Source organism: Podarcis melisellensis (assembly GCF_964234715.1).
Source record: "Podarcis melisellensis genome assembly, chromosome: 13".
In the NCBI taxonomy this organism is placed as follows: domain Eukaryota; kingdom Metazoa; phylum Chordata; class Lepidosauria; order Squamata; family Lacertidae; genus Podarcis; species Podarcis melisellensis.
The window spans coordinates 51754259-51779966 of record NC_138545.1 but is presented as its reverse complement, the minus strand read 5'-3'; the positions used below and the strand labels follow the sequence as shown (position 1 = coordinate 51779966).

Here is a 25708-nt window from a genome sequence, read left to right as displayed (position 1 = left end):
AATATTGGGGGACTTAGGTAAGCCCCACCCCACAACCACAAGGCGCGCACACACATTTGAATTGCAATGCAATTCCTTTCAGTACGGTGTGGCCCTCTCAAAGATGACACACATCATATTAAAAAATCTATATGTCTAAATATTGAGGAGCCACCGATCTCGACGGTGCGTCTCTGTGTGTACATAAAGGAGCTGATCTCGCTCTGGCACTTCCAGCCAGCCACTGTTTTCCACGTCCTCGGACCCCCTGAGCGCCGTTGCCCCGCGAAGACGGCTCCGGCTTGGCCCGCCTCTCTCCTCCTGGCGGCTCCTCCGGCCCGAGAGCCGGGTCGCCCGCACACGTGTGTGCGCGTCCCCACGCCGCGCGGGGGGGGCGGGGGGCGGGGGTCAGGCGCGTCAGGCTCCCATGGCGTCACGATTGACGTCTCGCATTCCAGCCGCTGTATGAAGAGGCCGCTAGGGCTCCTCTCGCATAAATGACGCGCGGCGCGCAGGGAGAGCGGCGAGAGGGAGAGGTGGCGCGCGCGCTGCGGAGCCCGAGCCCGAGCCGGAGCCGCCTTCGCCGCCGACCGACGCGGACGGGCTGGGAGCGGCTCGCCCCGGCGGCCTTTCCGAGCCCGAGGCGCCTCGCTCCGCCGCCGCGCCCCATGCCTGGGGGCGGCGCATCCCCCCCGGACTGCCGCTTCGCCCGAGCCGCCGGCTCCCTGCGCGCCCGCCGCGCCTCACCGCTACAGCGCCCACCTGCTGCGGCTTCTCGGGGAACCAGGCGCGGGACAAACTGCATGTAAAGACGGAACCGCCACAGCGCCCCAGTACGTAGGCGAGGCGCGGCGCCCCGGCCAGCCCGGCCACTTGCGCAAAGTTTGGGGGCTCGGCTTCTCGCTCCGCGGGGCGCCCGGGAAGCGGAGGCTCCGGCTTGCGCCCGCCGCTCCCGCCGCCGGCTGCTTGGCGTTGTCATGGGGATGGCGCGCGGGGGGCGCGGGCCGGAGGGCGGCGACCTGTCCTGCTCCGGGGCAGCGGAGCTTCCTGGCGGGGGGCGGGCAGGAGGAGGTGCGGGGAGAGGCCGGCTGGAGTTGCGCGCGGGGAGCGGCGGCACTTTTCGGCCGGCGAGGCAGTGGGTCTCTCCCTCCTCGGCTCGGCTCCGCGGGTCCCGCCTTGGAACCCGGCCGGCTTGGCGGGGCTCTGCGATGGTGGGGAAGAAGCCGGCCAGCTTCGGAAGCGAAGCGGAGAGACCCTCTTTCATCCCGGGTCGAGATCCGCCCTCGTTGCAGGCTGCTCGGGACCAGGCATCCTGCACGTGCCCCTGGCTCGAGGCGGCCCATCGGAAGCAGGTTGCTGGGCGGGTCCCGCGCCGGGTGCCTTGCCCGGCTTGCCCGAGGCCAGCGGCAGGGTCTTCGCCCGGCCTCCGCGCCCCTGCAGAGTGCCCCCTCGTCCGGGGCGCGGAAGAGCGGGGCGAGGCGGGTGGACGCTGCTGGGGGCAGGAGGCGGATGCCGGGCGAAGAAGGGGCTTTTCTAATGGACGGTGTCTAACTTGAAAGTAAGAAGGATGGCGGGTTTTCGGGAGGAGTGTCCAGGCAGAGGACTCGCCAGCAGCCCCCCATCGGGGACTCCGCAGGAAGCGTTTCCACAGGTGGGACTGGAGTCGCTTCGCTTTTAAAAAGGCGCGCCGGATTTAGCGCTCTTGGCGGACCGACTCCTGCTTCTCCTGCGGTGCTCAAGTCCTTTGAGACCCCGTCGGGCAGTAATCTGGTGGGAGGGCGGGGGCTCAGCAAACTCGCGGGGTTTTCTTCGCTTCCTCCTTGCGAAGTTTGCTTTCTCCTTGCCGGCCCATCCTTCTGGCTAACCGGGAAAGAGGGAAGGGGGCTGGCAGCCCCTCGCCTGTTTAGCTTGCCAAGGGTGCCAGCCCGTCCCTTGCCCACTTAGGAACCCGGGGGGGGCGGGAAGAGGGCACGATGGTCCAGGGTGCTTGGGGGACGCCGGTACTTCGCGTCCTTGGGAGGAAAGTAGGGGCGCCGCGGGCTTGAGCCAAGGAGCTGGCTGGGTCCCCTAAGGCGTCTCTGGTGCTGAGAAGGTGGCAGCGAGCTGCCCCTGGGTCGGAGGAGCTTCTGGCGCTGGGATCGGGCCGGCCCGGGCCCGGCTGCTCCCACCCCGAGGCGGCCGGGGGCTCTTCAGGGGAGCCCGATGTGACTCCTCCGGGCGCGAGCAGGAGGAGCTGTGTGCCCGGCTGCGCGGAGCTCAGTTTGAACTTGCTTGAAAGTTGGTGCCTTGCGCGCCCAGCGGAAGGGGAAAGGGGAAAGGGGAGCCAAGCGAGGCTCCTCTGGGGAAGAGAGCCCTCCGCCCCCTCGACGGGGTGGTTGGGGCAGAATGGACCTTCTCCGGGGACAGCAGGGAGGCCGCTTAGTGCCCGCGCGTGGGCATCCCCGAGGGCACGATGCCGCCCTAGAAGGGCGCCCCCCCCTCGAGCAGACGAAGGTGCGCTTCGAGGAGGCGCTTTGCTTTGACCCTGGCGCGGGAGGGCCAGGCGTCGGGGAAAGCCCCTGTCTCGACACACGCCCCCCCCCATGCCGACTCCCCTCGAAGGGCGGGCCGGGGCGCACTTGGACCCTGGACTTTCCGACACCCGAGGCCAGACATCGGCTCGGGTGTGGCTGCGTCCAGAGCAGCCTGGGCTGCAAGATCCGGGGAGCCTTGCGGCAGGTTTCGAGCTGGCCTTTCGCGTGAATAAAAGCGCATGGGGTAGAGACGGGGGTGGCCGATGCTGCGGACTGGATGTCCCCCTCGGGGGCTCCCCGCCGGACCTGCCTGGACTGCAGGCGTCCGCCTCTCCCCCGCTCCCTTCCTCCGGCCCCGGGATCCTGCCCGCGGCCCCCGCCGACTCCCTTGTCTCCGTCTTGCAGAGTCCAGGTCGGAAGAGCCCTCTCCGGGGAGCCCCCGCCAGCCCGACCAGCCAGCGCCGCCCCCGCCAGCCGCCCCCGCCGCCCAGCCCGCTGTCCGCACCATTCGGCCAGCAAGTCACCGTCCAGGTAAGGGCGCCCAGCCCGGCCGGAGCCTCCCCGGAGCAGCCCGCTTCCCCTTCCCAGCGCGGCTCCTCCGCGCGCCCAAATGTCAAGCGGCGACCTTTGCTTGCTTCGGGAAAGCGCCTCTCTCCCGGACCGGGCGAAGGGGCTTTCCTGCCCAAGGCATGGATGTTGCTCAGGGGCTTCTCGTCTGGGTGCAGTCTTGGTCTGGAGGGCGTTTTCCAAAAGCAAGGAAAGAAAACTTGGAGAGAGGTCTCTGAGCCTCCTCTAATATATGCTGTATAGAAAAATTAGATGCGCAGCACACAATTTAAAGTCGAGAGTTTTCTTTGTAGTTTTCAGTCAGAAAGAAGGTAGAACGCTCCTGGGTGCATCTTTTATTAGAAGTTAAGCCTCTCTCTTTTTTTGCAGTGGCGCTTACTCCCTTAGTAAGTGTTTAGGGTGCAGCCTAAGTTCTCTTTCTTTGCAAATGCCAGTAGTTAAAATCTGCAAAACATATTTTACTATAAACATGAATGTTAAATCTTAAATAACTGTTTATAGGGCAACTTTCCTTATAGTGGGGCAACAGTAAAACTGCCAGAACATTTGCAAAGCTAAGCAGAGCCTGGTATGTTTTCTAGGATTCCAACTACTTACATTGTAAATTTATTTATGGATTTTAATGGAAAAATTGAAATGAAAGCAAGAAGTTGTTTTACAAATTAAGAAAGAGGAGCTGCTATTTAAATAGGGGAGGCCATTATGAGAATTGTGGATTTGTTTGGTTCCTTTACATTTATTTTGAAATAAACAAGAAGCCTAAATCTCCTGCCATGCATAATAAATATGCAACATACAGTATGTTCTTCCCTTTTACCAAAAGGTCTCTTTTAGTCCTCAAAAACTGATACTAAAACTTGATGATTTAATGTTTTATTGCATGTGTTTAATCTTTTTCACAGTTTGTTTCATTAAAGTATCAATGAAAATAGCAGAAAATAAAATGGTATATTTATTATATTTTATTCAGATTCTTGTATGGGCATTTACAGTGCTATCATAGCATTGTTGCTGGTGTTAAAGCTAGTTTGATTTACCTTCACAATAACAAGCTTCAAATTATAAAAATATCAATATGCAGATCCAACAGCAATAACCATTTATCTCTGGTATATGTTCTCCCTTTCTATACCACTGACAAACATTTTCATTTTTCTCTCTTTTTGTGATGTCTTGATATTTTGATTTCTCCCCTGCCCCCTCCCAGCTTGGGTATCAGGACCTAATTGTTCAGAGCCTATTAGTTCTTCTTTTGTTTCTTGATTGATATATTAAAAATAACTGAAATTTAAACAGTCAAGGGGTTGGGGAGCTGAATTGTGTCGTTATATCATTGGAAAACGCTGAGTAACTCTGCTCACTTGATCCAGCTGCCTGAAAGCCAGTGTTAACTTTTGCACATTATGGGATGTGCAATTCCCACATTCATTCGAGGGGCTGCCACAAATGTGAGGAACTCCTTATGTGGAAAACCTTTCAGGCTGCAATGCTATATCCAGTTACTTTGGAGTAAGTCCCATTGGACTTGTGTATCTTTCATTGCCTGAAACTGAACTGAGAGATAGCACACTAGTCATATGCATGTCTCTTTTTCGTGCGCCCGCCCCCCGCCCCCCCGCACAGAAGTATTTTCCAAGTAGAAAATTTGTTTCATTTTGACACATTTCGAAGCATATCCAAGGCAGAAAATGTGTTTTAGTTGCAGTGGCGTAGCGTGGGGGGTGCAGGGGGGGCCGGCCGCACCGGGCGCAACATCTGGGGGTTAGGGTTAGGGGGCGCAAATCCACGGGTTAGGGGGTGCAAATTACTTGCCTTGCCCCGGGTGCTGACAACCCACGCTACGCCACTGTTTAGTTGGACTTGCAATAAAGTAACACAAGGAACAAGTACTGATGAGAAAACCTGGGAGTTCAGCCATTGCTAATGGACCCTTTCCTCTTTGCCCTTGCAGATATGCCCTGCGTGCAGGCCCAGTACAGCCCTTCGCCCCCTGGCTCAAGTTATGCAGCTCAGACCTTCACCTATGGCTCGGAGTACAACCCCGAGATCATGAACCCGGACTACACCAAGCTGACCATGGAGATGAGCGGGGCTGAGATCAGTGCCACTGCCACCACCTCTCTGCCCAGCTTCAGCACTTTTATGGAGGGCTACGCTGGGAATTATGAGCTCAAGCCCTCCTGCTTATACCAAATGCAGTCCTCTTCGCCTTCCTCTTCCACAAGCCAGAGGCCCCTCGTCAAGATGGAAGGCAGTCGGATGCATGGCTACCACCCTTCCTTGCCCCCCTCTGCTGACGAAGGCATGGCTGTGAACACCTCCATGTACTTCAAGCAGTCCCCGCCTTCCACGCCCACCACCCCCGGGTTCCCCCCACACCAGGCCCCCTGGGACGAGCCGCCGCCGCCCCCTCTTCCGCCAGCTCAGACCTGCATGGCCCCTGGCCACCTGATGAGCGCTGCCCCCATGAAAACGGGGCCTGGCCGCTTCCCACTCTTCCACTTCAAGCATTCGCCGCCCCACACGCCACCTGCCGGCGCCCACATGTGCTACGACGCCACTGCCTTGAGCCTGCCCATGGGATCGGATAGACCCCCCGCTGGCCAAGCCGCCATGGAAAACCACCCATACGGGCTCCCGTTGTCGAAGAGAGCAGCCGCCTTAGCCTTCTCGCCGCTGGGTCTCAATGCAGCCGCTTCCAGTCTTCTGGGGGAGAGCAGCGGTAGCAGCAGTGGTCTTCCCTCCCCACCCAGCAGAAGCTCTTCGTCAGGGGAGGGCACTTGCGCCGTGTGTGGGGACAATGCTGCCTGCCAGCACTATGGGGTGCGGACATGCGAGGGCTGCAAAGGCTTCTTCAAGGTAAGAACCGCAATGTGAGCCCTCCGCTCTCCCCTCCCCTTCAGCCAGTCGCAGTGTAATCCAATACACACAGGGCCTGCTATCCCAATGCTCGTTGTGCAAAAATTCACTTATCTGAGCACGCACGAGGATTTACACACCCAAACCTCATTATACATAATGCAGATTCTGATATTCGAAGAGTCAGACCTGTGTGTGGTGCTGTAAACAGATAAGCAGCCTTTTTGTGTTTTTCTGGGTTGCGGCACCCATTTCTCCAGAAACCCTGGTTGTAGGAGGGGGAGAGATTTGACAATTAAGAAAACTCCCCCCCCCATTTCCTTGCAAGGATTTAGAGGGGTTTCCCAGGTCTTTTCCTCATTTTGGAGTCAAAATTCTGTGGTCAGGAATGCATTCGAAGTCATGACTCGCAATTTCCTGAGAACGCATTGTGTTTGGAGAGCAGGATCTGTGTGTGTGTATTTAGGTAAAAGTAAGTCCCATTGTGTTAAGGAGGGTTTAAGGATTGCTATGGGTGTTTAGGATTGCAGCCTAATTTGTGAGGAGGCCCATTGAAAACAATGGTATTTCTAAGTGGATGTGGATTAAAAGCTGCACATTTCAATGGAACAAGTTTGGTTGCTTTCCATGGGCCTTGGTTGCAACCAGTTTTCGCTGAATATTGTATCTGCTCTGAAGCTTTTACATTGTTCATTTATTTATTTTTTTAAAATTGCCCTACCTGATTTTTCTGGGAAAATGCAAGATAGCTAACAAATCAGTAATGGAACAATATGAAAGTAAGATTCAAATAATCCCCAAATTAAAGTCAATCACAGAATCAAAATATCAGAAAACTAAAAGCGCATTGGATGATTCCAAAACAGCCATTGAATAAATACAAAACTAAGCCAGCAAATAACTTAATTATAAAGCCAGGGGCCTTTTCACCAACCACCTAAAGTGGTAGAATGACAGGACCGCCGAATCTCACCCAGCAGTGTGGACACAACAGCAGAGAAAGCTCACTGACACCAGTCTTTCCTCCCAGTGCGGAGAGATCAGAAGCAAGGCCTCAGGTGGTAGTTGGAGCATGGCGGAGAAACAACAAGTGGAATTAGGCAGCCCTTACGGTCCTCAGGTCCCAAACTGCTCAAGGCTCTAAAGATTAACACCAGTGCCCTGCTGAAAGCGACCTATGGAGCAGACTGGCCAACCACGGAGAATGCGCCTAATACCTGCACTGTGCAATCCTATTCTTGAGTTGAAATTAAGTCCCATGTGATTTCTAAGACAATATATCTGAAATATATATTTCAGATATATATTGAAAATACACTCTCTCACATAAATGCATTATACAAATATATATATATATATATATATATATATATATATATATATATATATATATAAAATACATTTGATATATTTTATTATACACCGCCTTTGTTTCATGTATAATAAAGTATGTGGGTTGACTTGTTCTGCAAATCATGTTCAGCAAGTGAGGTGAACGGGTAAAGGATTGTACCTCAGTGTAGGGAAACAGGCAAATACATCTAAGAGTTTTCTCTTCAAATTCACTAAGCCAAGTGGCCCTAGGCTGAGAACACTTCACCTCTCTCAGGCTCAGTTTCAGGGTCAAAACACAGACCTGTATTTTCTAATAGGACAGAGAAGAGATGTGCTCTTGAAACGTTAAATGAATGTGATATATATGAAACAAATTGTGTGTGCTATACACAGTTGTTTCACATATCATGTTTCCATAAATATGTTGGTTGGCTTGTTTTTCAGACTATGTTGTGTATTTGAGGATGTACAAGGTTGCTTTAACTCTTGATACTGAAACGTCAGCCTGCCCTGTTTTTCCTTGGGGTCAAGGGACACATGTTGCCAGAGAGTTATCTTCTGCATGTCCATTGAGAGGAAGAGGCGGGTGTAATCTTCTGCTCATTTCAGTAGGACATGCCCAAAGAAATTGGCCATGCCTTGAGCTCCAAACTTCCTAGAGCCTGTATCGACTGAAGGGATCAATTGCTTTCCTATTGCCTTTGTTGGAAACATGTTTTATATTATGGTCATTACTTAGTGATAATATATTTGCAGCATATTTATCAGACTTTTGCTGTTAAAGCCCTAATTTTGGCCTGCAATAAACCACAGAAATCTTCTCTTAGACAGTTGAAACTTGGTCCCTTTATAGCCAGAATTTCCCACACCCAGTATATAATGTGCAAGTTATAGTATAGCAAAGTCACCTACTAGGTTTTAAAAATATGCTGTTATATAAAGACAAGCACATAGCGATCCTTTATATGTTTATTCAGACGTCAGTGCTATCGCATCTTGTGGGCCTTCCTTCCAGACAGGATTGCAGCCTTCACTGTTTTTCAGCTCTTGGTTAAAGTAATAAGTAATATTATTAGAAGGAAATAAAAAACCCTTTCATTTTACTTTAGATGTCTGAATACATTACAGTATCTGTTTTCCTCACATTGAACAAAACCCAAGTTTAATCTTAATACTTGAGGTTTGTGTGTTTTTTATGACCCACCTTTGCATTTATGGCTGAAAGTTGCTTAATTTTTTATATATATATATTGTACAGTATTTCAATGCTGCAACCTATCCTGGGATCTTAGAGTGAAGGGCAGGCAAGAAACAAAAGAATGAAAAAATAGTAAAATAATTATTTAACCATAGACAGATAACTCCTTTTAAAAAACCCATATGTATGAGAAAAGGACTTCAGCTTAACGCTTCCATTCAAATAAATTTGACTGAAAAATACCTAACTTTGGTTGAATCATGCCCCCTATTTTTAAAATTTTGTTGTGAGCCCATGATAATACTTGTATAATTTAACTTACAGATTTATATATCGTACATTTGCTTCTCTTTGTATTTTATATATTCTTTGTTTATGGCAATGATGAATTAAACGAGTTATTTTGATATCTAATAATTGAAGTAGTGAGATAAATCTAAACCAGTTATCTTGATAGCAAGAGGGATCAATCTTCAGGTAATTTTGATTCTATTTTAATAAGGTCAGTAATAATCAGGGGAATGAACCAAGTAAAAATTGTTCTCAGAGGAATATTAAAAGCCCAGATAATACATTCCCCAAAGGTATGATGCGATGACCTGGTAATTTCAGATATGATTTTATCATTTAGGAGTTGGCTGTCTCCTGAGCCCGGCTTCTGAACCACCGTCGATTTTCATTGTCAGTAGCTAACACTAATAAAATTGTTTTTCCTGGAGGCTAGTGTGTTAGGAAATTAATTTTATTTAATTATGTGAATTGCACTGTCACTTTTCACACTGTAATTAAAATGCAACTTGTCAGGTCCCGGCTCACTCTTTCTTGCATTGTATCTTCCTAGAGGACAGTTCAAAAAAATGCAAAATATGTTTGCCTGGCTAATAAAAATTGCCCAGTGGATAAGCGCCGTCGAAACAGATGTCAATACTGCCGATTTCAGAAGTGTCTCAGTGTCGGCATGGTAAAAGAAGGTAAGAGTTTGCTATTATTAGCCTACACATCAGACTACAAAACGGCTTGAGTGCAAAAGGAGGGACCCGAAAGGAATTGTGATTTTTAGAAATAACAGTGAATGTCTTTGTTTTTACACGTTGCGTAATAATGACTTTACAACAGATGTTTTGGGGCTCTTATTCCAAATAACATGGATTTTTCAGAGGTTCTTTAGATATGGGAGCAGGAAAGTAGAACTTTTAAAAGGAAGGTTTTCCACACCAATTATTTAGTCTGCTCTCCTTGCTCTTTTACATAGTTCTTGATTCATTGAGTCTTCTCCCTCTATTTGAATAGCCCAATCCTATACATAGCCTAGTTAGAAAAAAGTCCTGCTATGTCGAATGGGGATTATTGCATTGCACACTCATCAAATTCATGTAAATACTGCCACTTTCCTTTTCTCAAAATTATTAGATACTTTATAGACACGAAACAAGCAGATCCTTTTTGCTATCATAATTGATAACAGTGTTTCAGGGCTGCAAGCCTTTTCATCCATTAAATATAGAGATTTATCAGTAGAAGTTTTAATAGATTGATGTTGGGGCTAATTTGAAATGGTGAGGTCACATTTTAATCAATGTGATTTGGGTTTTGTTTTTTTTAAATGCTATGTTTAGTTTTGGTGTTTTCCTGTAAAAGGACATTTCCAAGAAAATATGTTGTTTGTTTTGTTGATTAGAAAATAAACTACATCCCCCACACGAAGGAATTGCTGAGAGCACCTTATGACTTAAATGCAACAACAAAATACAAATGAGCAAAGCTAAAAAACGGCAGCAGAAGCACAAAGGGTGCTTAAGTCATACTCCAAGAAGACCCAGTGAAATCAGTAGACTGACTTAAAAGTTAGTCATGGCTAACTTTAAGGCCACTGACACAGTTGCTGACAGGCAATATATCCACAGAATCAAAAGCTTTTTTTAAAAAAAAGTTACCAGTTGTCAGCAGAACCACAAATAAAGAGGCAGGGAGTTCCACAGACGGGGCACCACCACTGAAAAAGCCCTTTCATGTGTTCCCACCAAAGGCAATGGCAATTTAATATTTGCCTTTCCTCCACTTATGTGTGGAAGCTATTTTTAACTCCCATCGGTATCTAAAATAATTATACTGAGGGTTGAATTTTATGTGTATTATTCAATCAGTTGAAAAGCAAATAATTTGTCAGAGCCACTGGCTCGAGTGTCAGACTAGGACCTGGTAGTTCCCTGTCCAACCATTAAGATCCCCGATCTTGGCCAGTCACAATCTCTCGCCATAGCCTACCTTTCAGGGTTGCTGTGAGGATAAAATGGAGGAGAATCATGTACTCCTTGGGGGAAAGGAGTAAAATAAAGAAGCTTAATATGCAGCACTCTGTCTTCTCAGAAGTAAGCCCAATTGGGTTCAGTGGCATTTACTCAGGAAGTGTGTGGCTGCAGCCCTGTGCATGCTTAACTGGGAGTAAGTCTCATTGAAATCATTGGGACTAACTTCTAAGTAGACATTTCAAAAATAGCTCTGTAAAACTGTTTAATTGTTGACAGTCTTGTTTTATCTAAAATCATTAATACAGACTGAGCTGAACACTTCAAGAGAAGAGAATTGCCATGTAGATCATGTTTTCAGTCAGTTACAAGATGTATTTGTCAATATTATATTTCATTTTATCTTTAGTGCTAATTACAAATGTAAAGGTATTTGTTTTTAGCAGTGCTGTGGTTTATGCATGACAATCAAGCATGTACAAATTTAAATCATGCAAGACTCATAAAATGCCTGTAATCTATAATAAATGTTACAGAATAGACAGGATAGTGCTCTAGTGAATACTATTGGTACAATAAGTGTTGTTGTTGTTTTACATAATCTCCATTTGTGTAGCTGCTGTGAACTGAAAACTGCATGTTTAAGGAAGGGAGATCGATAGACAGCTTTCTTGTCTGCTTTGATTACCCTCGTATTAATTAGGCAAAAAGCTGGCCGTGTAATGTTCACGTGTATCTTGTTGGAATTTGCCTCTGAAGACTGATGGTGTGTGTTTTTGTTTTCTCTCCTCCTTGATCAGTTGTCCGCACCGACAGTTTGAAAGGGAGAAGAGGCCGACTACCTTCCAAACCAAAGAGCCCTTTGCAGCCAGAGCTTCCTCAGCCCTCACCACCTTCTCCTCCAGTCAGTATGATGAATGCTCTTGTCCAAGCGTTATCCGATTCCGCACCCAGAGAGCTTGATTATTCCAGAGTAGGTTTTGTGCTTTTCTATATAGAATTAGCTTTTTTGATGACCAATGGCTTTTAGCAAATATATTTGGCCAGCTGATACATAGGATTCTTTACCAACTGTTGTGTTTTAATGTATGGAATACCGGTAAATACCGGATGCAGGTAGAACAAGTGGGTGGTTTCTGGCCGCAGTAACGGGCGCTTTGTGAGTGTATGGCATTTTGCCAGAAGTTGCTGTAGTTAGGGTTTCATTTTATTCCTGAAATTGGTCAGGGCTTCATGCAGGATTCTGTAATACAGAGACTAGAAAGTAACAAAAGGAGCCCCATGGAATTTAAATGATTTGTGAATCATAAGTGTCTTTCAGTCCAGTCATTTGCATCTTTACTTGGAAGTAAGTCCCCTTAAATCCAATTAGTAACTGTGGTTAGAACCAAGGAGTAAGAAAGACTGGAATTTTCCCGTGGTTTCTCATGTACATCAGCCAGCACTTTTGGACCCAATCTTCCACCATTTCAAAATTTCCATATACAGTAAGCCCGCAGCTTAGGCACATTTAATTTGTGCGCATTCAGCTTTATGCACTTGGCCAAATTTTAAAAAAAATTAATTAATAAGAATAAAAATAAAAGAATTAGAAAGGGGGCGAGTGGCACCCAGGTGAAAAGACTTTAGCAATCGCACCCACATCCAATGTGTTTTGACTATACAGTATGTGATTTTGGCTTTAGGCACCACGCCCAGAATTTAACCCCTGTGTAAGTTGTGGGCTTCCTGTATCTTAAGTGAAAGCGAGACTCTGACCTCAGGAATATGCTTTGTTTCTGAAGTGAAAAGCCATCACCTCGAAATGAAAAATAGCCCACCGCTTGACCAATCCCTAGTCATAAATCTTATCATAATTTTATGCTTTCATTTGGCGTGTTTCATTTGGGATGGTTTGCAAATTGGAGCATTTAAGTTGGTTATGTACAGAAATAATAGTTAAAGCTGCCTTGGGGTGGAGATCGGGACCCAGAACCTAAACATGTTTCCCAATTAACTTAATCAGTGGGGCCTACTTCCAATTAATTTTGGGGGATTGGAGAATAAAAAATTTTTGTATTTTACTCACGATGGTTAGTATCTGCTGCTTTTGTGTAGTTCTAATGCATGAGATTTTTTTGGTGGAGCATCTATTTACACAGAAGTAGTTTGAGAGTGGGCACTTAAGATTTCAGCTGGATTTCATGAGTCCTATTGCAGAATGCAACTCTTGTTGAGAAGCGTGTGTAAACATGCTGATTATGTTTTAATTGGCAATATTTTGTTCCAAAATCATATTGCTGACCAGCATTTTAGATTTATCTGGGTACATAAACTTTGAGCAGTCAGCACAGCTTAGCAAAATTTTGTTAAATAAAATTCATTTAATATTAACTATTGATTAGTCTTAACTTTTGGCTAAATATGTTTGCCCAGTTTTTCCACATGCCTTACGTAGGGCTGGTTCATCTTTATTAAATACTTTGCAGAATCAATGTGGACACACAACTGTAGTTTCATGACCAGCCAGTATTTTGAGCCAGAGTCATCCTAGATAACTTGAATTGATGAGCCTTAGATGCTATACAGTTATGCTCGAATTTATTTTGACTTGCTGCTAATGTTTTAGGGCTGGTATTAGCTTACCCAACCCATCGCAACAGTATATTTAGAAACTGGCTTTCAAAAAGCAGTCACTAGGAGGAAACCCTTTCAAGGGCATCAGGCCTCATTCGGGTCTCCCACCTGTTTTTACACGGTTCCAACTCCATTTCAGACATGAGCTGCGTCAAGGCGATGCGAATCTATCCCTAAACCATTTTTTTATTCAGACAAAACTCTTGTTGAGTTCAGTGAGAATTCTGCCCCATGCAGTGACTCTGGGAGATGATAAATTAACAAGGAGTGTTTGCCTGGCGCTAAACCCAGGGTTTCAAACCTTGTGTTACCTTCATAACACTAGAGTCAAAATGACAGCATTTGCAGGGGACCACCGGCAGGAGGGAAAGACTGAGCTCCTTCTCAACCTGTTCATTCTATCCTGCAAATGCCCCCTGGGCAATATATACCCCCACAGTCAGGCTTGAAAACCAAAAGTGAGTCCCAGCTGGAGGTTTGTTTAGTTAGGTATTTTTATACTGCCCTTTACCGCAACCGTCACAGGACAGTGTGCCGCAAACTGCATTGCACTGAACTCACTGAACTGGAGGGAAGACTTGTGACTAAGGACCACAAAATATGATTAACATAACTCAGCCTTTTGGGAGTGAATTTCTTCCCCTTCCTTTTAAAACAACAAACTTAAAATATACTTTTGGATTATTAAGGATATCAAATCAAGCAAACATAGACAGCTTAAAGTTTCATTATTAATGTAGCAGATGAGACAGGCACAACCCTCCCAATTTAGTAGGAACTAAATTAAGAAGTTTTACATTTACCTTTCTGATGTTTACACTGGTGACATACTTAACAGACAATATGCTACCTTGGGCCACATTTGTTTTTTTTTTTTTATTTTAATCAGTTTCTCTCTCTCTCTGATAAACAGTTGGCAACCTTTTAACTCCCCTTCCTTTTATATACGATTAATAAAATTTCTGCAACACATTTCCACACCAGATATACTCTCAATCAATACACAATCTCCACTAAAGTTTCCGAGCACCACCTGCCGTTTACTGGAGTGGTTGGTGCATTCAGCCTAAGGGCTGACACCATGGTAGACAGCAGGAGCTGGATGGGCCTCTGAACCTCCAGAATCTTTGGGGACCTGCACTGTTAAGCCTCTTGGCTGGTAATACTCTTTAGGGAGACTAAAAACAAAAAACAACAACTTTGCTGTGTTTCCACATCAGATTGCCTTTAGTTCACAAGAATTCAGTTGTGCTTCTTTCTTTCTCGTGGCACTATTTTTACTGGTTAGGGAGGACAAAAGATATTAGCAGGGCTGCCAGGTTGCAACTTGCAAACCAGAGATCACACCTTTTACCATTAATGCATTTGACTTCTTGCCACCCACCCCTTGCTTCCCAGATCTCATTAGTCACCCTCTTCCCCCCACCCCACCCCATCTGCTGTAGGGGGCAGGGACTGAGGTTCTGCAAATTGCAGCGGAAAGGCGAAGAGGAGCTATGGGACCTGGGAAGGATACGGCACTAATCTCTGCCACTGCACATATGCATTTAGGTTTCAAGTTCAACCTGCAAAGAAGCTGTGCTGATAACAAGTATCACTTTTATCTGCTTAGAAAATATATATATTTTTAGGCAAGCAATTTATTATGGTCACAGGCCAGTAAAATTCAGTACAAAGAGGCACAATATCTAGTAACAAATATAGCCAGCAAGTTTTTTAAAAAATTTTTAAAAAGGCATCATGGTTGGGGGAGAACCCGGCAACCCTCTTGGAGACACAAGAGGATACATACATTTCAGTACGTTTCTTTTGTAGCACCCCCCTCCCCAGCCACTTAATTTTTTTACACTCGCTAATTACAATCCATATCCAGCTGTCATCCTGGCATACAAACTTACAGGTCGTTTATACAATTCCCTGCTTAACCGTCCTAAAATGGATGGGGAATGTAAACATGAAGGCCACTTAACCAACTTGTCCAGCAGAACTCCAACTCCCATCAGCACCAGACATGGTGGTCATTGGTCACGGATTGTGGGAGTTGTAGTCCAGTGATTTCTGGAGGGCTTCAGGCTCCCCGTCTCTGATTAAGTATTCAAGCCCCTGTTTGTAGATCTATCAAATGGGAATGCTGACATGTTTGTCAAGAAATATTATTTACGGGTCGAGGTCCCCAAGACACCCCCCAAAGAAAAACACAATTGACACTTAATTTTTGTTTAAGGTTTTTGGCATAATTTTGGCCACAACCTTATTCAAATTACAGCAATGTAATGGGAATGCTAACATGTTTGTCAAGAAATATTATTTGTGAAAAGTTGTTTTTTAAACTTTCAGACAAAAATATATTGTCAAGCAGAAATCTGAAGCGGGCCTTTGCCCCTAAATATGGCAGTAATTAGTTGTGCAGCCCTGCCCTTCAAACATGTTTCAGGTCATTCCAGTTTTCTTTTAACTTCCCTTGACATTCGTACAAAAGTTTCACCTGAGTGGAATCCTCCAGATTTCCCCCTGAATTTCACTTTAGATTAACTTCTCTGGCAACTCTGTCGGTACGCAGTATAGCTTGGCCTCACAGTTGTATATCCTGTAGCTGTAGTAGAACATGCTTTTAAAAGGTGGAGATGAAGAATTAGGAGATAGTGGAAGGTGATGGGAACTGACCTGCAAGCAATTGAAGGAAATGGGATGTGGGGAATGGTGACATCATTCTTCTAAGTCCTCCTGTGGCTTTCCTTGGCGTTCGTGGACTCCTAGTTCCCCTTGGCACTGGCTGCTGCAGTTGGGATCAGGAAAACTTTCCCACAACCCACAAAGTAATTGATCCTACAAATTTAGAGAACTTGGGATGGGGTTTTAGGCAAAGCAAAACCCAGGTAACGCACAGTGTGCATTTCCACCTCAACATTTTAGCATTAGTACGCATTTGCTCAAACATCACTTTCACATTGTTATAAAAGAGCATGTCTGATGGCCCTTCTGAGCGATGCAAATGCGGAGCCGGACTGCCCATGAGGCAAGGTGAGGCGACTGCCTCAGATGGCAGGATCCACAGGGGCAGCAGATCTGGTCTCCAAAGACCAGATCACCCACTACAGCGCCACAGCAGCTGCAGCATGCTCCTTGGAGGCCAGACCCACCCACCCCTGTTCTTGATGAAGATCTTCACTCCCCTTTTCTTCCCGGGTGAGGAGAGTGCCATTCTGTGGTTTATCTCAGGTGCCAAAATGTCTTAGGGCCAGCCCTGTCAAGTGTTTGATGGAAAAAATCATGTTCTAGATTAGTTTGTTGGAGTACTATGCTACCAGTCATTCTGTGGGGTATATTAGTTTGAGCCAGAGTCACCCAGTACGCTTTATGGGCAAGCAGGGGTGTTAAACCCAGATCTCCCTTGCCTTTCCAAATCTCTACTTTTAAGAACTGGAGTTTGCTTTCCCCTTCTCCCTCCCACTCCCTTTTCCTTACACGTTGTATCTTCTTAGATTGTGAGCGGGAGGGCAGGAACTGCAGCAACTGCTCCAGGAGCCTTTTCGGCTAAAGGGCGAGGTACAAATATATAAGTAAATAATACATAAAGTCCACACCAGCTCTTATAACCATTTTAGTTTCAGAGAGACTAATGGAAGCAAAGCGGGCTTATTAAAGGATGCTTTTGATTGATACAACTCTCATGTAAGAGTCAGGATGCCAAGAGGCATGGTTTAGGCGTTGAGGTGCTTATGAATTGTCATATTTACTGTGTCTGTGCAGAATAAGCATTCAGAGCTACACATATAAAAACAAAGCACACCTGACAATTTGTATAAAATCTGCTTTTGCTTGGCAGAAAAGAGGTTAAGAAGAATACTGTGATATTTCTCAAAAACGTATTTCCCCTTTTCTCTTTTCAAAAATAATTTTCATTCTAGTACTGTTCCACTGAGCAGACTTCTACAGGTACAGATGCAGAACATGTGCAACAATTCTATAATCTTCTCACAGCCTCCATTGACATATCCAGGGTCTGGGCAGAAAAAATCCCAGGATTTACAGACCTCCCAAAGGAAGATCAAACTCTACTCATAGAATCAGCGTTTTTGGAGCTCTTTGTATTGAGAATGTCCATCAGGTAAATCGGAGGTTCATTTTGTCAAGAAGTCATGACTTATTAATATTTTAAAATATAACTGTGACGTCATTAACTCTGTTGTTTCTAAAACTATAATAGCTGTGCAAGTTGAGCTCTGTCTTTGGGATAGGCAGGATCTCTCGGCTGACATGTGTCAGTCAGACTTGTTTACTTGGTCAAGGGCTTAATTCGCGTGCCAAGTAAATTATGAGTCAAGAAAAGATTCCCCAGGATAATTGGAATTCTCTGCGTGTGGTTTTTTATTTCTTGGCATGACTTTGTAAATTTGCTTTGATTGTGCAGAGGTGGGTAAAGGAAAGTTCAGTGCAAACATGATAGAAGTGTCCCATAGACATTTACTGCAAGCATGACTGAAGGACTCCCATTAAAACACAAACAAACCCTTCTCCCTACATACGCAAAATTAGACGTGCAGGAGAAAGGTTCTTGCATGTTTTTTCAGGGATTTGCAACTCAGCTGAAATGAGATTACTATGTGATCGGCTGTTTTTGTAGACCTGCCCCAAAGATTTAGTCTTGCCAATCCATTTTATTCAGACTTCTTTCCAAGTAAACATGTACTAGTGTGCAAATGATGTGCTGTTAACAATGGCACATACCACTCTAACAACGTTCATAATGTGTGTCTTTTTACATTCAAGATCTGACACTGCTGAAGATAAATTTGTTTTCTGCAATGGACTTGTGCTTCATAGACTTCAGTGCCTTCGTGGATTTGGGGAGTGGCTCGACTCAATTAAAGACTTTTCCTTAAATTTACAGAGCCTCAACCTTGACATCCCAGCCTTAGCATGCTTATCAGCTCTAAGTATGATGACAGGTAAGAGCACTTTCAATTTTAAAAAATCTCTTGAGTTAAAAAAAAAATCTCTGCAAATATTTTTTAGAGATAATAAGGTGTTTCAGTAAGTGCCCACCCACTTTTACAATATTCTAAAAAGATGTGTCATTCTTAAAAAGGTAAAGGAACCCCTGACCTTTAGGTCCAGTCATGGCCGACTCTGGGGTTGCGGCACTCATCTCGCTTTATTGGCTGAGGGAGCCAGCGTACAGCTTCCGGGTCATGTGGCCAGCATGACTAAGCCGCTTCTGGCGAACCAGAGCAAGGCACAGAAACGCCGTTTACCTTCCCGCCAGAGCGGTACCTATTTATCTACTTGCACTTTGACATGCTTTCGAACTGCTAGGTTGGCAGGAGCAGGGACCGAGCAACAGGAGCTCACCCCGTTGCAGGGATTCGAACCGCCGACCTTTTGATCGGCAAGTCCTAGGCTCTGTGGTTTAACCCACAGCGCCACCCGCGTCCCATGTCAATCTTAAATGCTTGCAAAGGCTAGACTGACAAGAGTTGCAATAGTGAATTATTCCAGTTCATAAAGCCCTTACTGCTATGTTTTCCATGAGATCATTTTCTCTGTGATATTTCACTTGCCGAAAAATTGCATTACATGTTCTCAGTCCTGTAAGTTTCCCATTTCTGACATTATTTATTCGTTAACTGATACTTCTTTGTGTTCAGTCAGGGGCAAATCATAGGCTGCAGTAAATATTTCATTGGAGAAAGGGCCTTCTTGCTAAGAATTTGTGTTCAGTCCTGATCAAAGTTAGTCTGCCTAAATTCCTGTGAAATCAATGATACGTTGGAATAAGTCCTGGATTTCAGCTCTACTGATCTTGGGCCAAATCCTGCCACTTTCATTTGGAATTGCGCAGCAGGCAAGAAATGCGTAACACAGCAACACTCCCTGCAGAAGAGTTTTATTGCCCAGCAGGCGCTGGGAGGCCATTTCCCGTGGCGCATGGCTTGTGGGTGAGCCACTCCTCTTTAGGGGGAGTGCGTTCAAGACTCCTAACCCAAATCAGACCATGAGCCCACTACCAGGTCCACCTTGTATGGATAAAGCTTCAGCCTGTTGTATCCCTTGCAACAGATGAAGCAGAGACCCATGCTTTCCACTGTCTCCTTGGGGGTGCATGGAAGCAGTCCCAGCATCAGAATCTTGATGCCTCCACTGCCCAAATCTCTAAGTGAGATTTTGTCTGTGGCTTCATATAGAACAAGGGTCCTGCTTCTAGGTCTTACTCTCCAGGAACAAGCAAAGCCCCTAGGTTCCCAAAACCATTTGCAGAAGAATAAACCACAGAGCCTAGGGCTGGTCCCTGCTCCTGCCCACCTAGCAGTTCGACAGCATGTCAAAGTGCAAGTAGATAAATAGGTACCGCTCTGGCGGGAAGGAAAACGGCGTTTCTGCGCGCTGCTCTGGTTCGCCAGAAGCGGCTTAGTCCTGCTGGCCACATGACCTGGAAGCTGTACACCAGCTCCCTCAGCCAATAAAGCGAGATGAGGGCCACAACCCCAGAGTCGGTCACAACTGGACCTAATGGTCAGGGGTCCCTTTACCTTTACTGTGGTATGAAAAGCTGCAGAGGGGTCCAGGAGAAGCAACAGGATTGAAGTTTCCCCCTGGAATGACTCCCAGGGCAAGGGAGGCTGTCCTTTTCTGGCCCGAGGGCTAGGCCACATGGGCTGCCAGCCACCCTTCCATGCCAGCAGTGGGGGTGGCCATTGCAGACGCGCACATGCACTTTACATGCAGCACACACACTTCATCAGATATGCAGCCTCTCAGAACTCTCTCTCTCTCAGACAACCACTTCTTGGCAGGTCACCTCCAGCCTCATGGGCCACTGGCTTACTGTCCCTGTAAAAGAAAACGTGGTAAAGCATGTTCTCCATAATAGAGAGCACGTGTTGCGGTGGGGGCCAAAAAGGATAAGTCCTGGATTTCAGCGTTGGAATTTCAACTGTTGTTGGGCTAATTGGCCACATGTTGTGATTGGGGAGAATGTTATGTTGCTAAAGTGTGGGAAGTCAGAGGTCTTCAATGCAGGGCTCGCAGCCTGGGGCCTTCTTTTGGGCTGCTTGCACCGGATCACCCGCCCACCCTCCCTGAAAAGGGGGGGGGCTTCGTTGTCCTCTGACCTTGCTATGCCTGTCATGGTGTCACCTGCTTTTGGGGCAGGGGCCTGCTAGGAATTTTGTCCATTTGGCTGATTGACTGTTGCCATTTGGTTTTTGCCTACTGCGTAGCAAATCGTCACAACTTGTAAGGTTGGCGGTTAGGCATTGGTTCAGATTGGTTGGTGGAGGGGTAAGTGCCTACCCCTCCAATGGTGGTGCAGAAAGGGAATTCCGTTAAAGGAATCCAGGGGCTTGCCATTCTTTTCATCCTTGTCCCTGGGCCGTGCAAGCCACCAGCAACATGAGGGTGAGAAGTGAGGGACTGAGGCCCAGCTTCATTTTCTCCCCAAAATTTGTTTCCCTCAATGGCTTCCGCTGGAATCCGGAAGTCAGTTCTGTCCCTGGGCAAGGACAGATAGTCGTAACCAATGCCTAAGCAACCACTCACGTGTGTGTATTTAAATAAAGTTGTGGCCAAATTCATGCCAAAAACCTTAAACAAAAATTGATGTGTGAAGTGTGAGTTATTGGGGTGGCCTGGGGGACCTCGATGCGCAACTTTCTCTTCCAAGGCAATATGGTGCAGAGTACCAATTAGCAGGAGAGAGAAAGCAACAGTCAGGGAGGGCTACCTCTCCAGTTGATGGGCTTCCTGGACGCTTCTCCGGAAAACCTTATAAAGGCCTAGAAGGACCTTCTTATGTTTTCCATATCTGTTACCACCTACCGTTTGTCACAAGTTTGGTGGAAGGTGGAGTATAGTGAAAGCTTTTCTTAAGATTCAGGGTTTTCTAATATAGCACTTTACACAACGCAATAAAATCTTTTTTTCCCCAGCCCTGAAATATCTGGCTTGGAGATTGCTTTCTCTCCAGCCCTTTTTACAGGTAAATAAGCTGCAAAAAGTAGAAGATAATCAAAATAGCAAAGCTTGGTTGAGGTGCTTTTCATTTCTTAGAAGAGTGTCTGAATTCCTGATGGAATTCCAGGCCTAGCACTGATGGAGCTCACAGTGGATATTGATCTCCACTTGAATTCACTGAATAAATAATGGTTGCCATAGTTATAGAGTATTCACAACTGGTAGGGAAGCTGGGAGATCTCCAAAACACCTTCTGTGACAGTTCTGCCATCAAACCCTCCAATGAAACTATGGCACTAAAATTATGTATACATCATCTAGATCCCTTTCTCTTCACCTGTGGCTGCATAAACATTTTGGTCTCTTAACTGGAGAAGGCATTTTTAAAAGACATTAGTGGTGTTTTAAAACCAAACTAGTGCATTTCTATAACTGCCACATCTCACCCTGACATTCACATCTCAGTACTGTAGTTACTATGTAATGTGGTTAGTAATGAGCAGCCTTTTAGTATAAATAAGAGGAGCTGACAAATTGATCATAAAACATGGGTGCTCACTTGCGTTCTCTCCTGTTGCTTTGCAGAACGACATGGCTTAAAAGAACCAAAGAAAGTGCATGAGCTATGCAACAAGATCATGAGCAGCTTTAAAGATCACTTGGCCTTCAGCTGCCAAAGCAAAGGACAACTTTTTGAGCCTGTGGAGTCCAAAGTGCTTGGGGTCCTTGGTGACTTGCGCTCCCTCTGCACCCTCGGACTGCAGCGGATCTTTTACCTGAAATTGGAAGATTTGGTGCCGCCTCCTTCCATTATTGACAAACTGTTTCTGGATACCTTACCATTCTGAGGTTCAAATTACCCTCGTGAAGGGCAACTGTCTACCAGAGCAGGCAAAAAAAGACTGAAAACTTAATGCTAACAGTGCTGCTCTCATTTAACCGGCGGAAAAAGCAATTCCAGCCCCGAGCATTGGACTTCGCCTAATGAATTTCCTTGCAAGCTGCCTAAAATGTATCTGCAGGTCTGGAGCTAGGAAACTGGAGAGAGGGAGCGCTGAGTGCAGTTTTTGTTTTTTAATCACTAATATGGCACTTTTGAACGATGCTACCCCAGCAGGAAAAAATCTATTGCATAGCACCTCATCTTAAGTGGTGAGCAGAAAATTGTAGATGCTGTGTGTTTGAAAATAGTAGTGTTTGAAAACAGTAACAATGGCAAATTGTTCATGCAGGTAGTATGTCTTTTATAGTTTATACCTTTAGCATACTTCCTGTACCAAGGGCACATTAACCTGGCACAAATGAAAAATTCTCTCTCTTTTTTTCTAATGTTGATTCATGTTTCGTATCGATCTGATATAGCAAAATGACAACGGCTGTTAACTCCCATGGTCAAGTGCAATTTTTAAAGTCTTGTTTGTTAATTATAATTTATTTTAATATAAAAAGTAAATGGAAATAGCAAGAGTGGGGGGGGCATAGTTTTTACATGCACTAACTTCCATGATAAAGTTTCCCAAACTTTGAATCCGTGTAACATGACTTACTAACATGCCAATATGGGGGGAGGGGGGAGGAAAGGCAGGAAGGAGCAATTTGTGATGAGGCCACATTCTTATGAAGTAAGTCACGATGCATAGCAACCGAAAGGGTCAGCACCATGCATAGTTACAGTTTAGAACTGAATTTAGCAAATTGATTAGTAAGGATGCAAGACAGTTTGGAAGAAGAACAAGTCTTGTAAAAAATAGTCTGAATGTAAATGCTAGAAAAGGGTTTAGTGGGCTGCATTTTAAACATTCCGTGTATGTACTCCCTATTTTGTATGTTTATACTGTTGATGCTATATTAATATGAACCTATTTGTTGCATAGTGTCTTTATTTGTATAAATATTTGCATGCATAATATATTGTAAAACTTCGCCTGTATTTATTGCAATGACTGCCAGCTCCTGGGAGCCGCGTTACACAGATCAACGAAATAGTGCGTTCACACTGATTCAGTTGAGTGTGGGTAGTTCACACACACATATATGTGCGCATTTCTATTAACCAGCTGTATATAAAATTCATCCTTCCACAAGTAAACTTTATCTTACTGTTTTATTTGCAGTGACTTTTAAGGCAGTACAATTTAGCACTTTGATATTAAAATTTTTTGCTCATGTTTGGTAACATAAATAATATTTAAATATTTTAGTTCTTTACAAAAAAAAAGATTATATGCACTGTATTAAGTTGAGATTTCATTGGTCGTTTTGCTAAAAAGAAGAAGAAAAGAAAACATTTTGAATGTCAATTTCATGCCCCGTTATCTTTTTTTGTTAACGGTCTACAGTAATTTTGTATTTTTAAAAAAAACTGTATAGAAATTAAATTATACAATCAAACAGATGCCAAATTAACTGCCTAATAGATGCATTGGACAACCTAGATATCAAGTTATTATCTCACTTTTAAAAAGGCTGGTATTTTATCTGGGTGTTTTATTTGGGTGTGCTTTTGGGGGGAAACATTATTATTCTCAAGACTGGTAATGGTAACAACAGGAAAAGTTAAATTATAAGTTATATTTTCAGTTTTCCTTCAGATATTTTAAAAATTACTGCTTTTTTAGTATTGACTTCATGGGCAAACAGAATAGCATGATTAAATATCTGAGGAAACAGCTTTTTATTGCAGGTAAATTTTACTTGTTGAACTGTAAAGCAATCGTATTTTGATTTTGAATTCATGCACCCAATCAGAAGACAATTTAAAAGGCATGCTAATGTGTTTGCCACATGTGCGAAATATATAACTCACTAGAGGTAATAAGAACCTCTGACAGTAATTTAATTTTTCACTTTCATTCTCTTTCTGGAGACTCACAAACCACAGTTCTCATTTGGCAGTAAATGGGATATGAAGGTTTTTTTTATAATAGGCAAAGTTTATTAGAAAGAATATGCTTTTGTAGTTGTAAGAATTTTTTTAGTTAATATATTTTCAATATTCAAATAAAATGCAAACATTTTTGAAAGTTTGTGCTACAGAATTAGTTCAAAACACTTCTCAGAATCCCTTCTCCATTCAGTTAATTTCTGAGATGTCCAAATTTCCAGGGCTCAGAGACAGTGATGATAACTCATCCATGGCATAATAAATATTCCCACAGATAAATTTCCTGTGATCATTGTGTTTCAGTTCCATAGATATTTTTTTGGGGGGGGGGGGACATCAACTTTGTTACCTATGGATAATTATTTTTTTAAGTTGATCAGTTTGTTCATACAGGATAGTCACTGACAAATCTCAAGAGTGAAAAACGAAACGAAATGCAAAGCCAGTTCTGCTACTCCTTTTCTTATAAACTTCTCAGTGTGAACATGCCTTGTTTCATATACTAAAATCAGGAATATTACAGCTGTTAATGGAGAGTGCCTTGTTTTTATTTCTATTTCAGATAACAGAGTGCTTCAGAAGTTTTCTGTTCCTCTAACAGCAATGCTTCTGTTTTGTGAATGTGTTAACCTGTAGGGTTGAAAGAAATGCTCTTCTACATATCCAGTGTAAATTAAAATGATTAAATTGAATTAACTTTTCCCCCAGAGGCCCTATTTGTATTGAATTTTGCTGAATTATGATGTGATTTTTTTTATCTCTTAGATCTGCTGTGGTTTAAAACCTGGGAGCAAGCTTAGAACACTGAAAAATTAGCAGGAACTTGGTTTGCGTATCTTGAGAAATAAATCGTTGCATTGAAAAGCACGGCCTCTCGATAACCTTACTATTCAGTATAGAGGAAATATATGCAGTGTGTGGGTTTTTATTTTATTTATTTTTTACTTAGTTTTTTCTGCTATCATAAGTCCTGCCAGAGGAGTGGGGGAAGCAAAAGTGCAGATTGTGTTTTTTAGACCACCACTTCAACAATTTAATGTCCATAATGCACACATTATTTTTGTGCATTCATAAGAATACATGATCTTTGACCAGGACATGAGAAACAGTTGTTTCTACTGATTCCACCACACCCGACCAGCAGAATGTGTGTTAATATAAGCTTTCTCATTATTAATTCATTTATTTAAAGTGAATCAAGAATTAGAAAGCTTATATTAATACACATATTTAAAATCAAAACATGATTGCCAAAAGTATTTCAAAATGTACAGCCCACTTTCCTTTTGAAATGTGCTATGGGGAACGCCTCATGATTTGACTTACTTATTTTGTGCAGTGCTAAAATTGTTTATATGTGAGTAACTTTCCTCAGTTCTGTCACATTGGACCTGCCCAAGAATATTCGGATTACTCAGTACTTGTAATAACTCACCTGGGGGGGGGGGTATCACCTGTTTGTGCAAAGGGCTGCAAACCCAAGAAAAATAAAAAGCAGTGGCATAGCGTGGGGGGTGCAGGGGGGGTCGGCCGCACCGGGCGCAACATCTGGGGGTTA

The 25708-nt window shown here is 44.7% G+C and overlaps 1 protein-coding gene across 4 annotated transcripts; it reads left to right on the top strand.

Annotated features, from left to right (window-relative positions):
- Positions 1-650: 650 nt before the first annotated feature.
- NR4A3 (nuclear receptor subfamily 4 group A member 3) lies at positions 651-25014 on the top strand (the record flags this gene model as incomplete). 4 transcript variants are annotated; one of them, XM_081884056.1, is made up of 8 exons in its annotated part: positions 651-812; positions 2898-3023; positions 5011-5918; positions 9293-9422; positions 11498-11670; positions 17222-17421; positions 18084-18262; positions 21852-25014. In XM_081884056.1, 6 exons carry the CDS (start codon positions 5013-5015, stop codon positions 22112-22114), a joined length of 1851 nt encoding a protein of 616 aa, XP_081740182.1. In that variant the 3' UTR covers positions 22115-25014. The 4 variants fall into 4 exon arrangements, with proteins under 4 accessions (XP_081740182.1, XP_081740184.1, XP_081740183.1 ...); XM_081884058.1 differs by having other exon boundaries at positions 18205-18262; positions 21852-21990; XM_081884057.1 differs by lacking the exon at positions 2898-3023 and having other exon boundaries at positions 652-812.
- Between the last annotated feature and the right edge of the window lie 694 nt (positions 25015-25708).